Source organism: Quercus lobata, chromosome 2 (assembly GCF_001633185.2).
Source record: "Quercus lobata isolate SW786 chromosome 2, ValleyOak3.0 Primary Assembly, whole genome shotgun sequence".
Lineage (NCBI taxonomy): Eukaryota > Viridiplantae > Streptophyta > Magnoliopsida > Fagales > Fagaceae > Quercus > Quercus lobata.
Genome location: NC_044905.1, coordinates 33,853,629 through 33,873,239, shown reverse-complemented (window position 1 = coordinate 33,873,239; position 19,611 = coordinate 33,853,629). Strand labels below are relative to the sequence as shown.

Genomic DNA, 19,611 nt, shown 5'->3' with positions numbered 1-19,611 from the left:
CTAGAACAAAATAAAAGTGAAAAGAGATTAATTTAGTTATGAACTTCTAAATGTAAAGCATTGTTATTCACCTACGCTAAGCTACGCGGCAATGGTGCCACCAAGTTTGGATAATTTACTTCAAGGATCAATTGCAAACTAGAAATAAAAAAGGAAAACAGTAGTACCATAACAGATAAGAGGTTATATTAGATTTTTCATTTGAGATCAATACCTACAATTTGGATAAGGCTTATTATGGGATACACGACCAATACGTGATTATTTTAGGATGTTTGTTGTATTTGTGTCGTGTATAGTACATAGGAGCTCTGAATTCAATCCAAATTCATATATTTTTATTTTTCTTTTTTTTTTAATAGAAAAATACAATTTCTGTTTGAAATTTTTTTTTTTCCTTGGTAAGGGGGTGGGGGATTGGACCAGATATACTTCATAGCTTATAGGTTTGGTCGTGCAATTAGCCTATAGCCCATTGCCAAAAGGAATTTAGAGCACCCACACTAGATGTGCTAAATGTGCCAAATGCCAAATATTTGGCACATTTGGCATACCAAATATCAGATGTTCCAAATCTCATAATTTTTACAACATGCTACAGTATTCTCATATATTTGGCACGATACGGACATATGTGGAATATGGTTTTATTATTTTTTTATTCCTCTTTCTCCTCAGTCCCCAGGTTCTGAGTTTTTAAATTTGTGACATCTGTGGCATATGGTACGGGCATCTTGACATCTGTGGCTACAGTCCCCAGTCCCCATCTGTGGCTATAGTCCCCAGGTTTTAAAATAAGAATTAAAAATGATTAAGAAATAATATTTAAATGAAGTGGTAAAAATATAGAACATCTGATAAATGAGATATTGTAAAATAATGTGGTAAAATAATAAAGTAGACTTTTGATATGGTAAAATAGCATAATTTTTGCAACCGCTGCTACGGATGCTTATAGTTAGAATTTACCAAGTCAAGACAATTATTACTTAACCAAATAGAGAAAAGGTCAAGGCAATTAATTGGAACTGCTTGAAGCTTGAGATGATAGAGAGATTACTGTATGAACTATGAAGTGGTACACGGAAGTTCGTTGGGAATGTCATTTTGATGACACATAAAAATAAATCATTAAACAGAACACCTTGTCTTTATAAAGACAGTTTGTGCTAGCTTTAGAATCCACAAGCACCTTACCTCTCCCTCTCTCCACAACTTTTGTGTTTCTCTTGTTCCAAGGAGGCAGGAAATGGCTCGCACTAACATTGCTCTTGTTTTGACAATTCTCTTCTTTGTCCTGATGCCTGAGGTGATTGTTTAAACTTTAAAGCATTCATGTATGGGATATATCATAACAATTTTCATAATCTAAAAAAACCTGTATCTATCTAAGATTTATCTTTCAATTTTATCTTTGGTGGTCATGCACTCCTGCTGGATTGTTTTGATAAAACAAATGTACCTATTATTATAGCACCAGAAAGAATTAGAATAGTTCTTTTTTTGGGGAACAAAATTTTGATTGTGACTGTTATTGATACTTCTTTTCAAAAAAATTCAGTGGGAGATCTTTGGCGGACCACAGTTCATGGTTGAAGCTGGCCACATAAGTAAGTGTATATGAGTATATCATTGAACTACAAGACTTTTGTCTATATTATGCAATCTTAACAATGATAAATTCAGTCATTTAGTCTATCAATATATATCTTCTCAAAAAAAAAAAAAAAAAAGTCTATCAGTATATAAAATTTTTGCTCACGAGAATGAAAATTTGATATTTTGTTTGAGAAATCAACTTAAATCTCAAAAATGGAAAAAGTTTGGTCAGACTTAGCCGATGTGAGAATTGATCAATATTTAACTTAGAAGTTGGAATAATGATAAGAAGCCTAACTTTAGTGTTAGACGTATGTAAGGGGTAGGAAGTGCTCTCATAGTTCACATATCAATTTTCTTTTTCTACGAACCCTTTAATATCATTGTTGGACCTTTATATTTTACCCATCTGTTTTTTCGTAATATTTTTTTTAGACCATTCAAAAGTTTTCAACCTCTAATTTTGTACCCAAAAAGGAATTAGACAAATATTTCCGGTCCAACTTGAACCTCAATTTCATTTTCGCATTGGGACACCATATTCACTAGTCACTAGATTACTCATTATAAGCTAAATTTAAGGTGCATTTAGAAATAACTTTTCTTGGTGCACTCTTAACATTGCCAATTGGAAATAATACTATGAAAAGTGTGAAATAATATTTTTCCTTATATATTATGTATTCTATGAATACCCAGACTGCGGAGCTAGGTGTGGTTACAGATGCAGCAAGTCGTCTCGGCAGAAGATGTGCATAAGGGCGTGCAATACGTGCTGCCAAAGGTGCCATTGCGTGCCTCCGGGGACTTCTGGGAACTATGAAAAATGCCCTTGCTATTGGCATATGAAGACTCATGGTGGTAGACGCAAGTGTCCTTAAAAAGATACAATGTAATGTCACAATAACAAAATAAAAAATAAATTAAATGTTATATTAAAGTGTTGAGAGGTCCTAGAGAAACATCAAACATAAGTTTGTGTTCTCGGTCCTCCTTTACTGTGTGCTTATCAATTTATACAATCATGTGTATGCTCAGTCGTGTTTACTAGAGCTAATTGAATGGTATTATGGTATGTGTGATTTCAGTGCATACTTTTCAGATGTTCTTTTTTCCTGTTTTTGTAAGTAACTTTTCATCTATTCTCTCCCTCACACAAGGGAAATGATTGTCTTTCTTCCATATCCAACAATTTATATTTATTTATAACTCGTGCTTACGTATATAAACATTCAACTGTATGTAGTGATGAAGAGGTGATTTAAACATGATGAGTAAGAGGGGCAGCTTGATGCGTTTAGGGGCCTAAGGCGAAAATTGATTATCTTGTTTTAGATGTAAAATTACTACTAATTAACATGAACTATGTAGAATTTTTTTTTTAATAGAAATTTTATACATAAAAAATTTGACAAACCTTTTCACATTTGTTGATGTGCAAATTGATAGTGGTAATTTTTCAACTTCACTATACTAACTCAACTCTTATTATTATTTTGTTCCTCAAAAAAAAAAAAAAAAAAACTCTTATTATTATTTTATTTTTTAGTAGTGTAACATTCACAATATTTTTCACAACAAATCCTAAGTTTTAAGTTACTTCTTGTTTTCTATTTGAAAACACCACTATAATTATTTTTTTGTCATCAATAACAGGTTGTAACAATATGCTAGTCAGCATTTGTTGTAAAAATGTTGTGAAAAATATTGTGGATTTAGTATTTTTCTCACTTTTTTGTTTGTTTTTCATTTAATAAAAAAAATATTATTTTATTTATTGATTATATATAACCCTATTGGTTAAAATTTGGGGGCCTTTTTTTTTACTTGGGGCCTTAGACGATCGCATCTATTGCTCCACTATTCAGCCGGCCCTGAGTAAGACGATCCTGTCGGTTTCTTGTTGAATATTATGAAAGGGCCACTTGGTACAAGAATTAACAAAATTAAATTTGACACAAACACAAAATTATAACTTGTTTCAAAATCTGGTTTTGACAACTGAGTTAATGTTCATCTAACCTAAAAATAAATTGTTATGCTAGGTGATTTTGAACCAATTAAAGAAAGTAAATAATTCTATTAGCATTCCAACATTACCAACAAAAATATCAAGTAAATTAAGAAATTATAGAATGCACTTATTAAGCTAGATTGGCATCATCGCTGACTCGATCGGTCTCAACATTTATTCTTTACATAATAACAACAATAAAAGTACATAATAACAATGAAAGTATTGAACTCAAAATGTATTTTGAATGTCCAATTCTCCCATTCTCTCGTCGATAGTTCAAGGGCACTTGAGCTTGTTTCCATGGGTTTTGAGGCGAGCATAACATGGGCAAGCGTTCTTGTTGCCATAGGTACCAGGTGGAACACAATGGCATCTCATGCAACAACTTTTGCATGCTCTAGTGCACCTGTTCTTTCTTGATGCCTTTTTGCATCTCCTTGAGCATGCATAATTACAATCTAAATCACCGAAAATGAAAAATTAATTTCAATTTTATATCAAAATATGGTGAAAATTACTTCATTATGGATGGTAGAAAACTAGAAATATCAATACTCTAAAGTTATATTTGGATACTTGGATTTGGTTTTAAATCAATGGATTTGGAATTCCTTGAACCTAAATCTAACAATTTTAAAATTTCTTATTTGGTTCATTTCATACATAGGATAGGAGGATTCGAAATTTAGAATTTTCATATTATTATTTGAATGCTTTGATAACCCGTAAATTAGGGTTTGAAACTCTTTTTCAAAATTATCAAAGCTTCAAAAATGCCACATTTAACCTTCAAAATACCCTCAAAACTTCTAAAATAACAAAAATATCCTAAAAACCTTCAAACATATCAAAATACCCAAAAATGTGCAAAAATAATCAAATAATTCTCAAAATGACTAAAATACCTTTGATTCAAGTAATAATATGAACAAAGTATTAATGCTTCATATCTTTCAGGTATAACCAGTAAATTACTAAAATGAGTATCTTCATTTGTCTATGTATACATAGACAAATGAACACAAAAAGTAGTTATATTTATGATATCATAAATCTCAATTAAAATTTATAAATAATTTTTTTAACAGCGCATATTTTAAAAGAGAAGTCTAATAATTTAAATACATTTATAAAATTATAATAAATATATAGTTAATTGATCAATATAGAAGCTGTTATCGTTAATTTTGATAATTCAATTATTAGAGAAGAAGAGATTTAAAAATCCCAAATGTCTTTATAGATAATATTAAAAAAAAAAAATTTAGTTACTTCTTGAAAAATTTTATACAAATTTTTTTAATAAGAAACAATTTTTATACTTATTCAATGTGACTCTGTTAATTGCGCATAAGATAAAAATATCAATTAAGAAAAAATTACTTTTGTGGGTCTAAAAATAAAAAAATAACAAGGCACGTGAATCCTTCTAGTTGATGTACTACTACATAATTCAGCCAAAAAAAAAAAAAGATATACTACTACATAGTGGCATAGTGTGTTGGCCACGGCCTCCAATGATGTGATTTTATAAGTACTCATGACTGATGGACTATTCTGCTTTATAGGAGAACAATGATAGAAAATGGAAATTACCAGGATCGTAGTAATCCCTGTCCCAGAATTTTTTTTTTTTTTTTTTTTTTTTTTTTGGCATCCTTAAAGGAACCATGTATTGTATTTTCTGAGGATTCCAATTTAGGACATTAACCTATACAAATCAAATAACCCTTTTCAACCGTGGATTTGAGGATTTCAGTTAATTCAATTGATAAAATATCTTATTATTGAATAAAAGATTTATGGTTGAACTATGTATACATAAAAAATTAATTGGTATGATAAAGAACAATTATTAAGGAATAGACTGCATATGTTAAAATTTTATCATATCATATTTATCAAAAAAAAAAGTAAAAAATAATAATAATAATAATAATCTGTACTATGAAGGATATTGCAAATTTTATTACACTATCTTTACAAAATTGACGTATCATCAATAACAAAAAAATAATTATGATATTTATTTATTATGTTGTTTGATTATTACCACATTAATCTGTAAATGTTATGCAGTTAAATTTGTAATATTTTTAGCAATAACTAAATGTATTTAAAAAAAAAAAAAAAAAATTGGAAGGGAATGAATTTCAGGTCTAGCAAAGTAAAACTTACTGATTTTCTGGGGTTTATGTTTACTGTGAAGCGCTAGTTCGTTTTCCCCTTCATCCATCTGAATCCAAAAGTGACATGACAAAAATGAGCCCCAGGTTCAAATTCAAATTTTTATACTGTCAATTTATGCAGTGATTGATTAACACAAAAACATGGAATAAAATTAAAGAAAATTAATGGCACACACACTCAGAAAACCCAAGGAATTACAGAACTTTTCCTATTAGTCTCAAATATCAAATGCAATTTGCTTCATTGAATTTTTAAATAATGGTTTGTTCAGTCTTGCTAGACATCTTATATTTATTTGGATTTTAAATCATTATTGTAAGATCACAAAACATGTTGGCAACCGAAGCATATTTGATATAGAAAATGGAACATATATAGGTAGAGAGCCTCACATTAGCCAGAGTATTTGCTGCAGTACTATATGATGAAGCCTCTGCAAGAGCCTGGAAATTAAAGGTACACCAATTTACAAAATAAAGTTAGATAAAACATTAATTTTCTACATTATGAGACCATCTTTAATGGCAATATGTACCTGTAAGAGGAGGATGACAATGGCGAAAATGATGAAGAGCTTCATCTTTAGGACTCGGATGATAACTTGATAAGTATGATGAGAATAAGTGAAGGACAAAGAGGCATTATATATGGTTATTTTTTTGGATGCTTTTTTCACCTGTCTCTTTTACGATTCACATGCAAAGATTAGAGCAAAGTCACAGCCTTTGAGTTGAGTGCTCAGGGAAATATTCTTTGGAAGCTTCTCTATCACTTTTGTTCCTTTTACTATTACTATAGACAGTGCTTTATTAGCGAGATTTTTACAACAATTTCACAATAAAAATTAAAACATTAATAATTTAATAATTTTATCAACAACATATATCACTTTTTTAACTATTATTAACTAGTTTGATTAGGTTCAATGTCATCCTATCAAATCTAGTGCACAAAAATTTAGGCTTTTCCCATCTTTAACATTTTATCATATGAAATTTATTATGAAAATAATGTGTTTAACTCCTTTTATCTTTTGCAATAGTGTGAGACTGTGAGTACAGCTGTTAATGCTTGCAGTGCATGGACAAGAGTAGGGCGATAGAGGCAAGGTGGTCCCCTCAATAGTTGGGGCTATAATGCTCGTGGGTCATGGCCTTGTCTTGTTTTAGGCTTTTAGTTTGCATGTGAATCATAGAGCAATAGCCAATAGGGTAGGTTGTTGGGAGGAGTCAAATTTCACCAACTCATAAAAGCATTGGAAATCTGCCAAGAAAGGAATCAGTTCACGCTGTGCCTTTGTAGTTTGTACCATTACTAGTGTGGGTTGCAGGTGCAAGCCACGTGTTAGTCCTTTAGTAAGATAATTAATAAAGACTTAAAAAAAAAAAAAAATTATGTACTTAAATTTAAAATAGTTATTTCAATATTTATGTATTATGATAATTTTTTAGAACTTATTTGCTAAATGTAGTATCTATATACCAAAAAATGCTACAAAAAATGATAATGAATGTCATCATCTTTCTATAATATTTAAATTTTCGTAATGAATGATAATATATGCTACAATTTTTTTGAAGATCTTCATTAAATTAAATATTTGCAATCATCTACAATGAAGATTTTGTTACTCATATTTCATTCTTTATTATCTTATTTTATGAGTTTAACTACAGTGTTTAACTTACTTATTTTTAAGGAATACCCTTTTAAGTAGGAAAATAAATTAAAATAAGAACAAAATAACAAAAGACATACATCATCAACGTTTTTATTAGATAAAATTATAAGTGTAGAAGATTTAAACCTAATAAATTAGTGTTCTCTAGATAACAAATAGAACACCATATATCATTATTCTAACTTTCGAAGCATGACTATCAGTCTACTACATAAAATTCAAAATACACAAAGAAATTTTTTGGGACATTAAAATTTAGTAGGGGTATATTAGGCATTGCACAATGGAATATTTTAGGAATTATAAGATTTTGTTAGGGTTTAACTAAGAGATAAACAATAGGGGTTTATGCTCATTTACAAAATATAAATAATGAAATTATTCAACTTTACTTTAGGAGGGAATGCAACTACCCCGAACATAAAGGAGGAAAGTGTTATACTTCGTTAATTTGTGTGTGTGTTATGTGTGTATAAAAAAATATGTGTGTGTGAGTGTTTTTATTTTTATTTAAAAAAAAAAAAAAAATTTGAAACGATGTGTAAAAAAAGATCAACCTAAAAAAATTATGCATTAAACAATGAATTTTAGTTCAACAAATTGAATAAACCAAAAAAGAAGTCTAGAAACACAACAACAAGTCACGATATTTTTACAATATCTTTTGTGGGGGCCAATTAATTAGGAAGTACTGTTAAGACATTGTTAACTGGGCCTATGGCCCAATCCGAGGAAGTTAGACCGTCTGAGGAGGTCCAAATAAGATTATGAGGAGAACAGAATGAAGAGAGGAGTAGAGACAATATGAGATAGATCCAATAAGCATCCGAGGACAAAAGCCTTCTCGGCAACTTGTGTCTGAGGTTGATCTGAGTGCCATATCATCACGGACTTACTTCGGAGTTACATCACAACTAAGGGTTGGACATTGGACTAGGGGTAAGAAAAGAAAGGTAAACAAATATCTTCAAAAATTGCTACCTTCGTAGTAAATGCCTCTCAACAAAATCTCTGGCCGCATTAATGTGGAAGTGATGCCTGAACAGTAATTAAGCAACCTTACAGCAATTAAGCAACCTTACAGCTACTGGTTGATGGTTTTAGGAGGTGCTGGATGGGACAGGAAGGAGTTCTCCAAATCTAACCTACACGTGTGTGGTAAGGATGACAACAAGATTGTAGTATATAACATTGAAAGATGTACTAAGAAAAAAAAAGAAGGAGGAAGCAATTGGAGAATAAGACTGCGAACTCTTGTGTAATTTTGTGGTTCAACAGGACAGTTTAATAAAAATTCCTGGAGTTACCCCGAGGACAGATTTTCTCATCCTACTTGTGTCTAACAGTCTTAAATTACCAAATTTAATCATTTTTTATTCTGGAATAAATCTAGTTCTTTTATCCACGCTCTACAAATTTATTGTTTGGGTTGCTTGGGCCAGAACCCAATCATATTTTGGATCCAACCCAATTTCAGCCCTTACACCTTTATTTTTAGCTATGGTGGGTCCTAGTCTGATATTTTATTATTTTATTTTAGAGTAATGTTACGTCCACAATATTTTCATAATGAATCTTAGGTGGTAAATTGCTACTGGTTTTAAATTGGACTAACCACTTTTAACTGTGTATTTAAAAATAAAATAAAAGGCCAATTTAAGAAAATTGTGCCTAAAACAATGAGTTTTGGCTTACTAAATTTGACTAAACAAAAAAAGAAACTTAGGAACAAAACAAAATGTCACACAAAAAAGAAGTTTAGGAATATAACAAAACGTCACAACATTTTCGTAATATTTTTTATTTCTAGCTGTGGTAGGTCCCAATTTGATATTTTATTATTTAATTTTTATGTTCACAGCATTTTCACAACGAATCTTAGGTAAAAAATTATTGCTGGCTTTAAAATTATGCATTAAAAAAAAAAAAAAACAAAAAGGCAATACAAGAAAATTGTGCGTGACTATATATACTAAAAAAGAAGTCTAAGAATATAACAAAATATTAAAACACTTTCACAGTATTTTTATTTTTAGGATCCGAATAGATATATTTTTATTTTATTTGAGAGAAATGCTACATTCATAACATTTTTAGAACAAATTATAAATGACAAGTTGTTATTGGTTTTAAATTGAACCCACTACTAATATCACTTTTTTATCATTCAAAAATACCTTGCCACATAAAATTTGTTTCAAAATTATTGTGAAAATGTTGTGGACATAGCATTTCTTTTTATTTTATTTTATTTTGATCTATAAGGAACTGAGATTTTGCGATTGTGAAAATATTGTGACAAGAAGAAGATGTTATAACATTTTCATAATACATTTATTTTTAGTTGTGATTGTTCTTAGTCTCTTATTTTATTATTTTATTTTGAACTTTAAAAAATTGACATCTCAATAACTATGAAAATATTGTAAAAATTTGTTGTGTAAGTGTAATTGTGTATGCACATATAATATTTAAAAGCACAAGCAAAACCATCGTATTGTGAAAAAAAAAAGGGGGGGGGGCAATGAACAATGCAAATTGTCAATAATTGTGAAAATATTGTAAGAATTTGTTAAGTCAGTGTAACTGTACATACACATATAAATATTTAAAAGAAAAGACAAAAACAGCACAACCAAAACTGGCATACTATGGTTTGTGGGAGAAAAAAAAAAAAAAAACCTTATGAACAATGTTGTGAAAGTGTTGAGAAAAATGTTGTGAATGTAGCACTTCTTTTTTATAATACCTTTAGTTTTAGTTGTGGATGATTCTAGTATGATATTTTATTTTAACCTATAAGGAATTAACATATCAACAGTTGCAAAAATATTGTGACAATTTATTGTGTTAACTAACAGTTTTATATATATATATATATATATATATATATATATAAGAGTGGGTAGGATATTACCCCGAAAAAAAAATAGAGCAAAAAAAGAAAAGAAAAGAAAGTAGTGGGAAAAAAAAAAAGCAGCAATTGTTCAAAACTTGAAAAAAAACAAAAGAAAGGGACTCACTAAACCAAAGCACAGTGCATAAAAAAAAAGAGTGGACAAGATATTACCCAAAAAAAAAAAGCAGCAACTGTTCAAAACTTGAAAAAAAAAAAAAAAAAAAAAAAAAAAGAAAGGGACTCACTAAACCAAAGCACTATAGCTACAGTGCTTTAGTGCATTCGCACTTTTATATATATTTCAGTTGTGGTTGGTCATAATTTTATATTTTATTATTTTATTTTGACCTATAAGAAATTGACACCTCAATAATTGTGAAAATATTATGAAATTTGTTGTGTCAGTATAACAATATATATAAGAGAAAAAAAAAGTACAAATGGAAGACTAAAAACAATGTAGCTACTGTAGCTACAGTGCCACTTGGTACTGTAGCTACTGTTAAAAAAAAAAAAAAAAGTGGCTCACCAAAATGGAGCTGCAGATGAACAGTGAAAAACGTTGTATGAATAGTGCAAAAACACTGTAGAAAAAAAGAGCACAAATTGATGACTGGGGAAAAAAAAAAAAAAAAAACGATGAACAATACATATTGAACAAACCAAAAGTATTGTAGCTTTTACACATTCACCCAACAAGTGTCACAACATTTTCATAAAATATTTATTTTCATTTGTAGTTGGTCACAGTTTCATATTTTATTATTTTATTTTGACTTATAAGAAATTAACACCTTAATAATTGTGAAAATATTGTGAAATTTATTGTGTCAATATAACAATATATGTGGGTTCTTATAAATATTTAAAAGAAAAAAAAGTACAAATGGAAGACTGAAGAAGAAAAAAAAAAAAAACGCTGTAGCTACTGTAGCTACAGTGCAACTTGAACAAATCAAAGTGGCATTGTAGCAACTGCTCAAAACTTGGGGGGAAAAAAAAGGCTCACTACACCAAAAGGGGCACTGTAGAGGCATTGCCTCATCTTATATAGTTAGTAGAAAAAAGAATACAAATCGATGATTGGAAAAAAAAAAATACATATTGAACAAACCAAAAGTACTATATTTTTACACTTTCATCTAACAAGTGTCACAATATTTTCACAAAACATTTATTTTCAGTTGTGGTTGGTCACAGTTTCTTATTTTATTTTGACTTATAAGAAATTGACACTTCAATAATTGTGAAAATATGGTAAAATTTATTGTGTCAATAGAACAATATATATAAAAGAAAAAAAAAGTACAAACAAAAGACTGAAAAAATAAATAAATAAATAAATGTAGCTACTGTAGCTACAGTGCCACTTGGTACTATAGCTACAAAAAAAAAAAAGACAGAGTGCCTCACCAAAATGGCACTGTAGATGAACAATGCAAACACATAGAATGAACAGTGACAAAACACTATAGCAGCATTGCCGCTTTTATATATAAGACTAGAGGGAAACTTTGTTCATAAAATACATAACATCAAGCAATGAAGTTATAAAAACAAGTGTGAACCATTTAAGAGCATTTTTAAAAGATTGTCATCTTTATTTTGTTTCATTATACCAAGCTTCATCCATTGTGAAAAATATTTTTCATCTTAAGCTATTGACTAAACAAACAAATAAATGTGACTTTTGCAGGGAGTAAGGTAGGGACCGATGAAGTTACAACATAAAAGTGTGGTATGCATCTTTGAAAAATAAGACATTACACATATTTCCAATACTTAAACAACATTATATATATTTTTACACACTTTTTTACTTACACGTATTTTCAAAAAATACAAATAACATTTCTAAAACAACATTTCCATACAGTGTTGACTTTGACAAAATTAGCAAAAAATTGAGTACTCTTTTATTGCCTTCTCAACCACACCATTTCTTATTAATTGTGGAAAGAACAACCAAAAACCGGTTACCGCCACAAACCCAACCGTCAACGGTCCCGAAATCGCCCGATGTAACTGCCACTTGTTGGTCGCTGCCTTCTTCACCACAATCTCAATAGCTGTACACACGCCATGTAGGACAAAGAACCATGTTACCTCCCACGTGGGATGCACACGTGTGAAGTAAAAGTATATTACTTCATGAGCTAGGCCAGACACTATGAAGGTCGAAATTATGGCTGGTAGAGCAGCCCAACGTGACCCAATTACATTAGCAGCAATACGACGGATGGGAATGTAAACGGTAGGTCGTAGAATACTTGAAACCATAAGGTTCCACCTATGGCCCCAAAAGTCTTGTAGTGAGGTAGCAAGATAGGGCTCATTGAATTGTAGCTCAATCTCAAACCCAAAAAAGGCTTGAACTGGGGCAGCAGCTAAGGCTAGGACAATTTCCACAGCAAGGTAGGTGTGGCAACAATAGAGAGATAAAATAACATATGGATGTAAATTTGCCCTATATTCATATGCCTGTATTATCATGGCAAGAAACAAGGCTTTTATAACCAACAACAGAGATCTAGTCACTTTTGTAAGATTATGGGATTTTGGGGTGTTTTGGTGAGATGGGTTTTTATTGTTTTTGGTGTTTGGAGGTGGGTCTTGTTTGAGTTTAATGGGAAGGCAGGCAATGGATATGAAATGAAGAAGTTTTGGTAGGGGTGGTGATAAAGGGCCTTGGTCAAAAGCAAAGAGGAGGAGCTTGAAGTTACCAAGCCAACCAAGGAAGAAGGCAGTGGAGCCACCAAGATGGGCAGAGTTGAGGTTACAAGGGAGCATGGTGAAGAGGTAAAAGATGGGGAGGAGGAAGAGGAGCCTCATCATTCCTCTTGGGATCCTTGCAACTATGTAGTAACAATAACAAAGAGATGTGATGGCTGTGATCCATACCTTTATGAAGTTCTTGATTTCAGCATCCATTTCTCTTTTTGCCTCTCTCTCTCTAGCAACGACTTAGCTGTGATGATGACTATGATATATACCTTGATGAAACTCTTGATTTCAACCTCCAATTCTTTCCTTCTCTCCTTCATTTAATGATAAGTTTGGTCCACATGGCAACTGTATCGAAGATCGTGTCCATTGTCCACAACCTATACCATTACGTAAGATGCTTAAATGTTTATATATATTTTTATTTTTTTAAAATATTCTTTTTAGCTCATTAAGTATGGTACAGTACAGATTTGCTTTTAGATTTATTATTTTTTTACAATAAAATGGGGGTAGATGACTCAATTCCAAAATAAAATAGAAAACTAACAACAATATAAAAATTATAAATTACAAATTTAATTCCTATTTTTTACATTAAATGTCAATTTGGTTCTTAACATTTTAATTGTGTCAATTTGGTTCTTAATTTTTTTAGTGTCTATCAATTTAGTCTTTACCGTTATTTTTTAGATGGAAAAAACTGATGTATCAAATGGAATAGTAAAAAATTATTTTTCATACAACATCAATTGCCAATTGTACTGCCACATCAAATTTTAAAAAATAAAAATAAAATCTACACACAATCAGATTCATCTCATAAATGGTTCTAAAATCCCTAAAAATTTCCATCTCTCTCTTGTTAGTAGTATCATCTCCATAGCTACCAAATGACAAATTATTGGTCTCTCTTAGTTATTAAAATATATTCAAAAGAGGGCCATGAGGGTCCTCCTCCAAGCCATTGGTCTTTCTTAATTGACCCTACGCTGTCCCATACTTTCATCTTGGCCAAGAACAAAGGTTTTAGTTGGATCAATGACTTTGTTTCCATTAACTCCAGGAGCAACAGGTGTATTTTTGTGGCACGTGTGGTTCTTAAAATCTACACACAATTAGATTCATCTCTTAAATGGTTCTAAAATCCCTAAAAGTTTCCCTCTCTCTCTTGTTAGTAGTATCATCTCCATAGCTACCAAATGACAAATTATTGGTCTCTCTTAGTTATTAAAAATATTCAAAAGAGGGGCATGAGGGTCCTCCTCCAAGCCATTGGTCTTTAGCAAAAGTAATTTAGACATTACACAATAAAATATTTTAAAAATCATAAGCTTTCATTAGGGTTTAACTGAGAGAATAACAATATGACATATTTGTTCATTTCCAAAATATTAAGGGAAAAATTGCTTGATTTTAAAGTTTAAGGAATAATTGTAAACTACCCCAAACATAAAGGATGAAAAATGTTTTTTTCCTAAGTTTTTGTTTTTGTTTTTGTGTGCAAAACAATGTGTTTTTACTTAAAATAGTGTGTAAAGAAAAAAATATACAAAAAGTCAACCCAAGACAATTATATGTGGAATAGTGAATTTTGTCTCAACAAAGTTGATTAAACCAACAAAAAATTTCAAAAAACACAACATAATGATGCAACATTTTCATAATACCTTTATAATTTAGTTATATTTTATTTTAACTTGTAAAGAATTGATAGCTTAGCAGATTTGAAAATATTGTGACAACATCAAAATTCCTTAACATTTTTCACACAAAAAATGTTATGTCCATGACATTTTCACAACAAATCATAAGTAGTAGGTTACTACAAGTTGTTATTGGTGGGCAAAAAGGTAGTTTCATTGGTAAGTTTAAATTAGAACGAATAACGATTTACCATATTTGATTTGTTATGAAAGTGTTGTGAATATTATTGTGGACAAACCAAAAATAATATAGCAAATATACTACAACTTTATGCATTCACAAAAAAAAAAAAAAAAAAAAATGGCCAGCAAAACAATGAAAGTTAAATAAACCAAAACTACTGTAGCGAAATTACTATAACTTTTCCTATTCACTCTTTTTATATATAATATAAATATATATAGAAATATACATTGTACTTACAATGTAAATTTATATTGTAAACATATAAAAATTGGTAAATGTTGTACACATTTGCAAAATTTGTACAATTTTTTTTTGCAAATGTATATAATATTTGCTACTTTTTGTGTGTATACAATGTAAGGTTACATTACAAGTAGAAAGTAAACATATAAAGATCCTTTAAAAGAAAAAAACAAGCTCAAACCAAGTTGATGAACTTGAAGGAAAAAAAAAGGGGAAAAAGGCAAGTCACTAAACCAAAAATATTGTTCATAACACTATTCATGAGCCTATTTGCTCTTTTTATATATAGAAAAAAAAGAGCACAAATCGATGACTGGAAAAAAAAAAAAGCGATGAACAGTACATATTAAACAAACCAAAAGTACTATAACTTTTACATATTCACCCAACAAGTGTCACAACATTTTCACAAAATATTTATTTTCAGTTATGGTTGGTCATAGTTTCATATTTTATTATTTTATTTTGACTTATAAGAAATTGATACCTCAATAATTGTAAAAATATTGTGAAATTTGTTGTATCAGAATAACAATATATATAAAATGAAAAAAGTACAAACGGAAGACTAAAAAAAAAAAAAAACTATAGCTATTGTAGCTACAGTGCCTCTTGGTACTATAGCTACTGTTCAGAGCTTAAAAAATAAAAAAATAAAAAAAGTAAGTGACTCACGAAACCAAAAGTCACTGTAGCGGCATAGCCGCTTTTTATATAGTTACTAGAAATATCACAGAATCAAAAGAGGATCAATTTCAACCAATAGGTGTCTCAATTTTTACATTTCTTGGGAGAATGTGAAAGGGACTGGTAATTCTATTTGTAACATCTTTAATGGATAGGCAATCCCCATCTCTTCAGCCTATAAGAAATAAAGAATTTACATGGATTTACAAAATTGCTTCTACTGTTTTATCTTAGTGGTGCCATATCACAATTCATGTAAGCGAGAAGTGAAATCAATGAAGATGTCTTCATCTGCAAGGAATTGTGAGACCACCCATTGGATGATCATACCCAAATTCTTCTTCAGCCTTACTTAGCAATTCTAAAAAAGAAGGCTGGTTCAAGAATGATATAGGAATTATGAAGTGCCTCTTTTCGCTCTCTCCAACATATACTGCAACGTTGCCTTTTGGAACATCTACAGATGTTGAAGCAACTTGCTTTCTAGATGAGTATGATCACCAGAGAATGTTCTTAGCATTTATAATAGGAGGCAAATGAATGGCCATAGCAATCTATCTATGAAGTATTGCTAAGAAAGATGATTAAGATCACAAACAAAAGGGAGAAGAAAGTAAGGATTTGATATCAGAGGATGTGAAGACTTGGTTTTGGATTTTGATTATATGTGTGTGCATATATATAGATGAATAGAATGTGTGAAAAAACTGGCATAAAGGAAGTTGGCTGGGGTTGTGTGATAGACATAAGCATTTGAAGGGTCACATGGACCTGTCTTCCAATTCATCATCAAGAACTTGGCAGTGATTGAGACAGTATATTTGATGGTACAAGAAGGGACCCAATTCAAGTGAAAGACATGTGGATTAGAGAAATTTCAACCTATTGGCTGATCTCTTATAATAGAGGACAAGTTTAGACAGATATGTCTATTACTTATAGGAAACAACATAGGAATTGGATTAGCCTCTTGTATGACGAGCCTTTTGGATAAACTATTACCTACATTTATGATTACATTGTGCAAACCTAACTATTGCTTTATCCATTACGAATGTTAATAATGGCTCCTTGGAATTTTGATGAGTTATAGGACACACTTAATGTTCTCTTCAAAACAAATTTTGATGTGTTAGTCATTGACATCAATGAAATCTAAATTATGGAAAAGCAAAAGATGTAAAGACCCTGATTTTCTCAACAGTCTACATAATATAAGTAATGTACTTGAGAATGAAATTTCCAACTGTTTGAAACATAAGAATATGCAGATATGTCAATTTGGGTGCTGACTATCGGCAAAACAAAATTCTTCACATTTTCTACCTTTTTTCCTTGACCATTATTATGGTCTCATTACAAAAGATTCAAAGTGAATGTAACTACCTTAGCCTCATGACACTTGGGTACATTAGTCATCCATTTTGTAAGCCTGACAAGGGTCCCTTCTTTCGAAAAACTGCACCTCTAGAAATTTATACTAATTTATTTGTCTGTATGTGTTAAATGGTAATCAGAAAGACATTGCACTTCCCAAATTTGATCTTCCAACCAAGCTAAAATATTGAAACGAAACAGAAATAGATATAATCTAGGGTTATAGACATTTTGGTTTCCCTTACTTGTGTTGGTTTTGATTTTCATAAAATGGGCAAAAGTACGGTTTTACCAATAAAAAGTGAGGCTTTATATAGTTTTACTTAAGTAAATAAGCTAAGTAGGTTCCACAAATAACCCCATTCCTCTCACTTAATTAATCTCAATGGACCAACAAAATGGAAAATCAAAAATAAATAAATGAAGGAGAAAATGACCATGTGAATATGTGACAAATATTATAAAAATTTTTTTGACTACTAGTTAGGGCAGCACGTGCAAGGCACGTGCTAGCCATGGAAAAAAAGTAGTGATTATGATCCATTCTAAATTTTATTTGTATCACAAAATAAAGATATAAATCATTTGATTTTTAAAATACGTAGAGATTTACATTAATCAAAAGAGACATTAATTTTAAGAATTTTGATAATTATGTCATAAAAAATTAATCTCATTCATATAAGACCATGACGGATCCCAGTTCAATATTTTATTATTTTATTTTGACCTATAATTTACACCTCATTAGTTGTGAATATATTATAATAACAACAAATATGTTACGACATTTTTAGAGTTGTGCTAGATCTCGGTATGATATTTTATTATTTTATTTTAATTTATTTTGACCCATAAGGAATTGACACATGCATCACAACATTTTCACAATATATCTATGTATACATTGTACTTAATTACAATGTAAATTTATATTGTAGACACAAAAAAATTGTCAAATTTTGTACACATTTACAAAATTTGTACAATATTTACCATTTTTTGTGCAAACGTGTATAATATTAACTATTTTTGTGTATTTACAATGTAAACTTGCATTGCAAGTACAAAGTAAACATATAAATATCTTAAAAAAAAAAAAAAAAAAAAAAAGCTCAAATCAACTGGCATACTTGAAGAAAAAAAAAAAAAACAAAAAGTGCACCTCACTAATTGAATAAACCAAAAAACACTATTCATGAGCCTTTGGCTCCTTTTATATAGTTAATAGATATGCCAGCTACATAAATATTTAAAAGGGAAAAAAAAAAACACAAACCGATAACTGAAAAAAAAAAAAAAAAAAAAAACTTTAAGCACTGTAGAAATTAATGTTAAAATGTTGTTGTGGGGCCCAAGAATTTGTGGTCCTGGCCCATTTTTACATTGGGGCCCAAGGCCCGAGCCGAGGAAGGATATAGCCGAGGATGTGTAATAAAAGTTCAAGTAATCTTGAGACATAGTCAAGGATAATTCTGTCATCGGCATATCCGAGGTACTCCTGAAAGAAAGGGCAAGAACGGTATTGGAACAGTTTTGGGAAAAACCTAAAATATCTATGTCAATAGAGAATGGGACGCTGGATAGTATAACGACCAAAGACAAAGGGAAAGCTGTCATTACTGCCATTGAATACTCTGCACCTGACAGAGCCATACTCTTCAACTTTTTACAACCACTCCCAACCACTTTGGGTATGGGCTGATGGAATAAGTATCAGTCCTGGAAAGTCGATCCTACACGTGGACGTAGGATAAGGGATACAGGCTAATATAAAAGAAAAAACAAAAATCTGGAGAGAGGGTTGGGAAAAAAGGCCAAGAACCAGAGCCTCCCAGACCGCCTAAAGGAGAAAGACTCCTCGAGCGAACACAGTTTAATTCTGTGTGAATACCACGACTAACCACCGTCCGGTGACCAAGACCTAGCCTTTCAAACCCACGCTCTACAAATGATATTGTTTGGGCATTTTTTACGTGCGAACCCAGTATCATTTTGGGTCGTTACAAATTGAGTCCTTACAGTTGTAGACTTAGCATTTTTTTATTTGATCTATAAAAAACTGAGAGCTCAAGAATTGTGAAAATATTGTGATAACAATAAGTGTTGTAATATTTTCTCGAAACATTTATTTTTAGTTGTGGTTGGTCACGGTCTCATATTTTATTATTTTATTTTGACTTGTAAGAAATTGACACGTAAATAATTGTGAAAATATTGTGAAATTTGTTATGTCAATATAACAATATATATACCAGCTTACATAAATATTTAAAAAAAAAAAAAAAACAAACCGATTAC

The 19,611-nt window shown here is 30.5% G+C and overlaps 3 protein-coding genes across 3 annotated transcripts; 1 reads left to right on the top strand and 2 right to left on the bottom strand.

Annotated features, from left to right (window-relative positions):
- The first annotated feature begins 1,165 nt into the window (after window positions 1-1,165).
- On the top strand, window positions 1,166-2,707 carry LOC115977917 (gibberellin-regulated protein 11-like). The gene is made up of 3 exons (XM_031099947.1): window positions 1,166-1,309; window positions 1,562-1,610; window positions 2,299-2,707. The coding sequence occupies exons 1-3, from the start codon at window positions 1,250-1,252 to the stop codon at window positions 2,478-2,480; spliced, it is 291 nt and encodes a 96-aa protein (XP_030955807.1). The 5' UTR covers window positions 1,166-1,249; the 3' UTR covers window positions 2,481-2,707.
- A 988-nt stretch (window positions 2,708-3,695) lies between these two features.
- LOC115975403 (gibberellin-regulated protein 9-like) lies at window positions 3,696-6,499 on the bottom strand. The gene is made up of 4 exons (XM_031096165.1): window positions 6,342-6,499; window positions 6,199-6,249; window positions 5,795-5,852; window positions 3,696-4,074 (listed from the first exon to the last, which is right to left on the bottom strand). Exons 1-4 carry the CDS (start codon window positions 6,384-6,386, stop codon window positions 3,893-3,895), a joined length of 336 nt encoding a protein of 111 aa, XP_030952025.1. The 5' UTR covers window positions 6,387-6,499; the 3' UTR covers window positions 3,696-3,892.
- A 5,702-nt stretch (window positions 6,500-12,201) lies between these two features.
- Window positions 12,202-13,440, bottom strand: LOC115975401 (long-chain-alcohol O-fatty-acyltransferase-like). Its single transcript, XM_031096164.1, has one exon. It carries the CDS (start codon window positions 13,315-13,317, stop codon window positions 12,280-12,282), a length of 1,038 nt encoding a protein of 345 aa, XP_030952024.1. The 5' UTR covers window positions 13,318-13,440; the 3' UTR covers window positions 12,202-12,279.
- Between the last annotated feature and the right edge of the window lie 6,171 nt (window positions 13,441-19,611).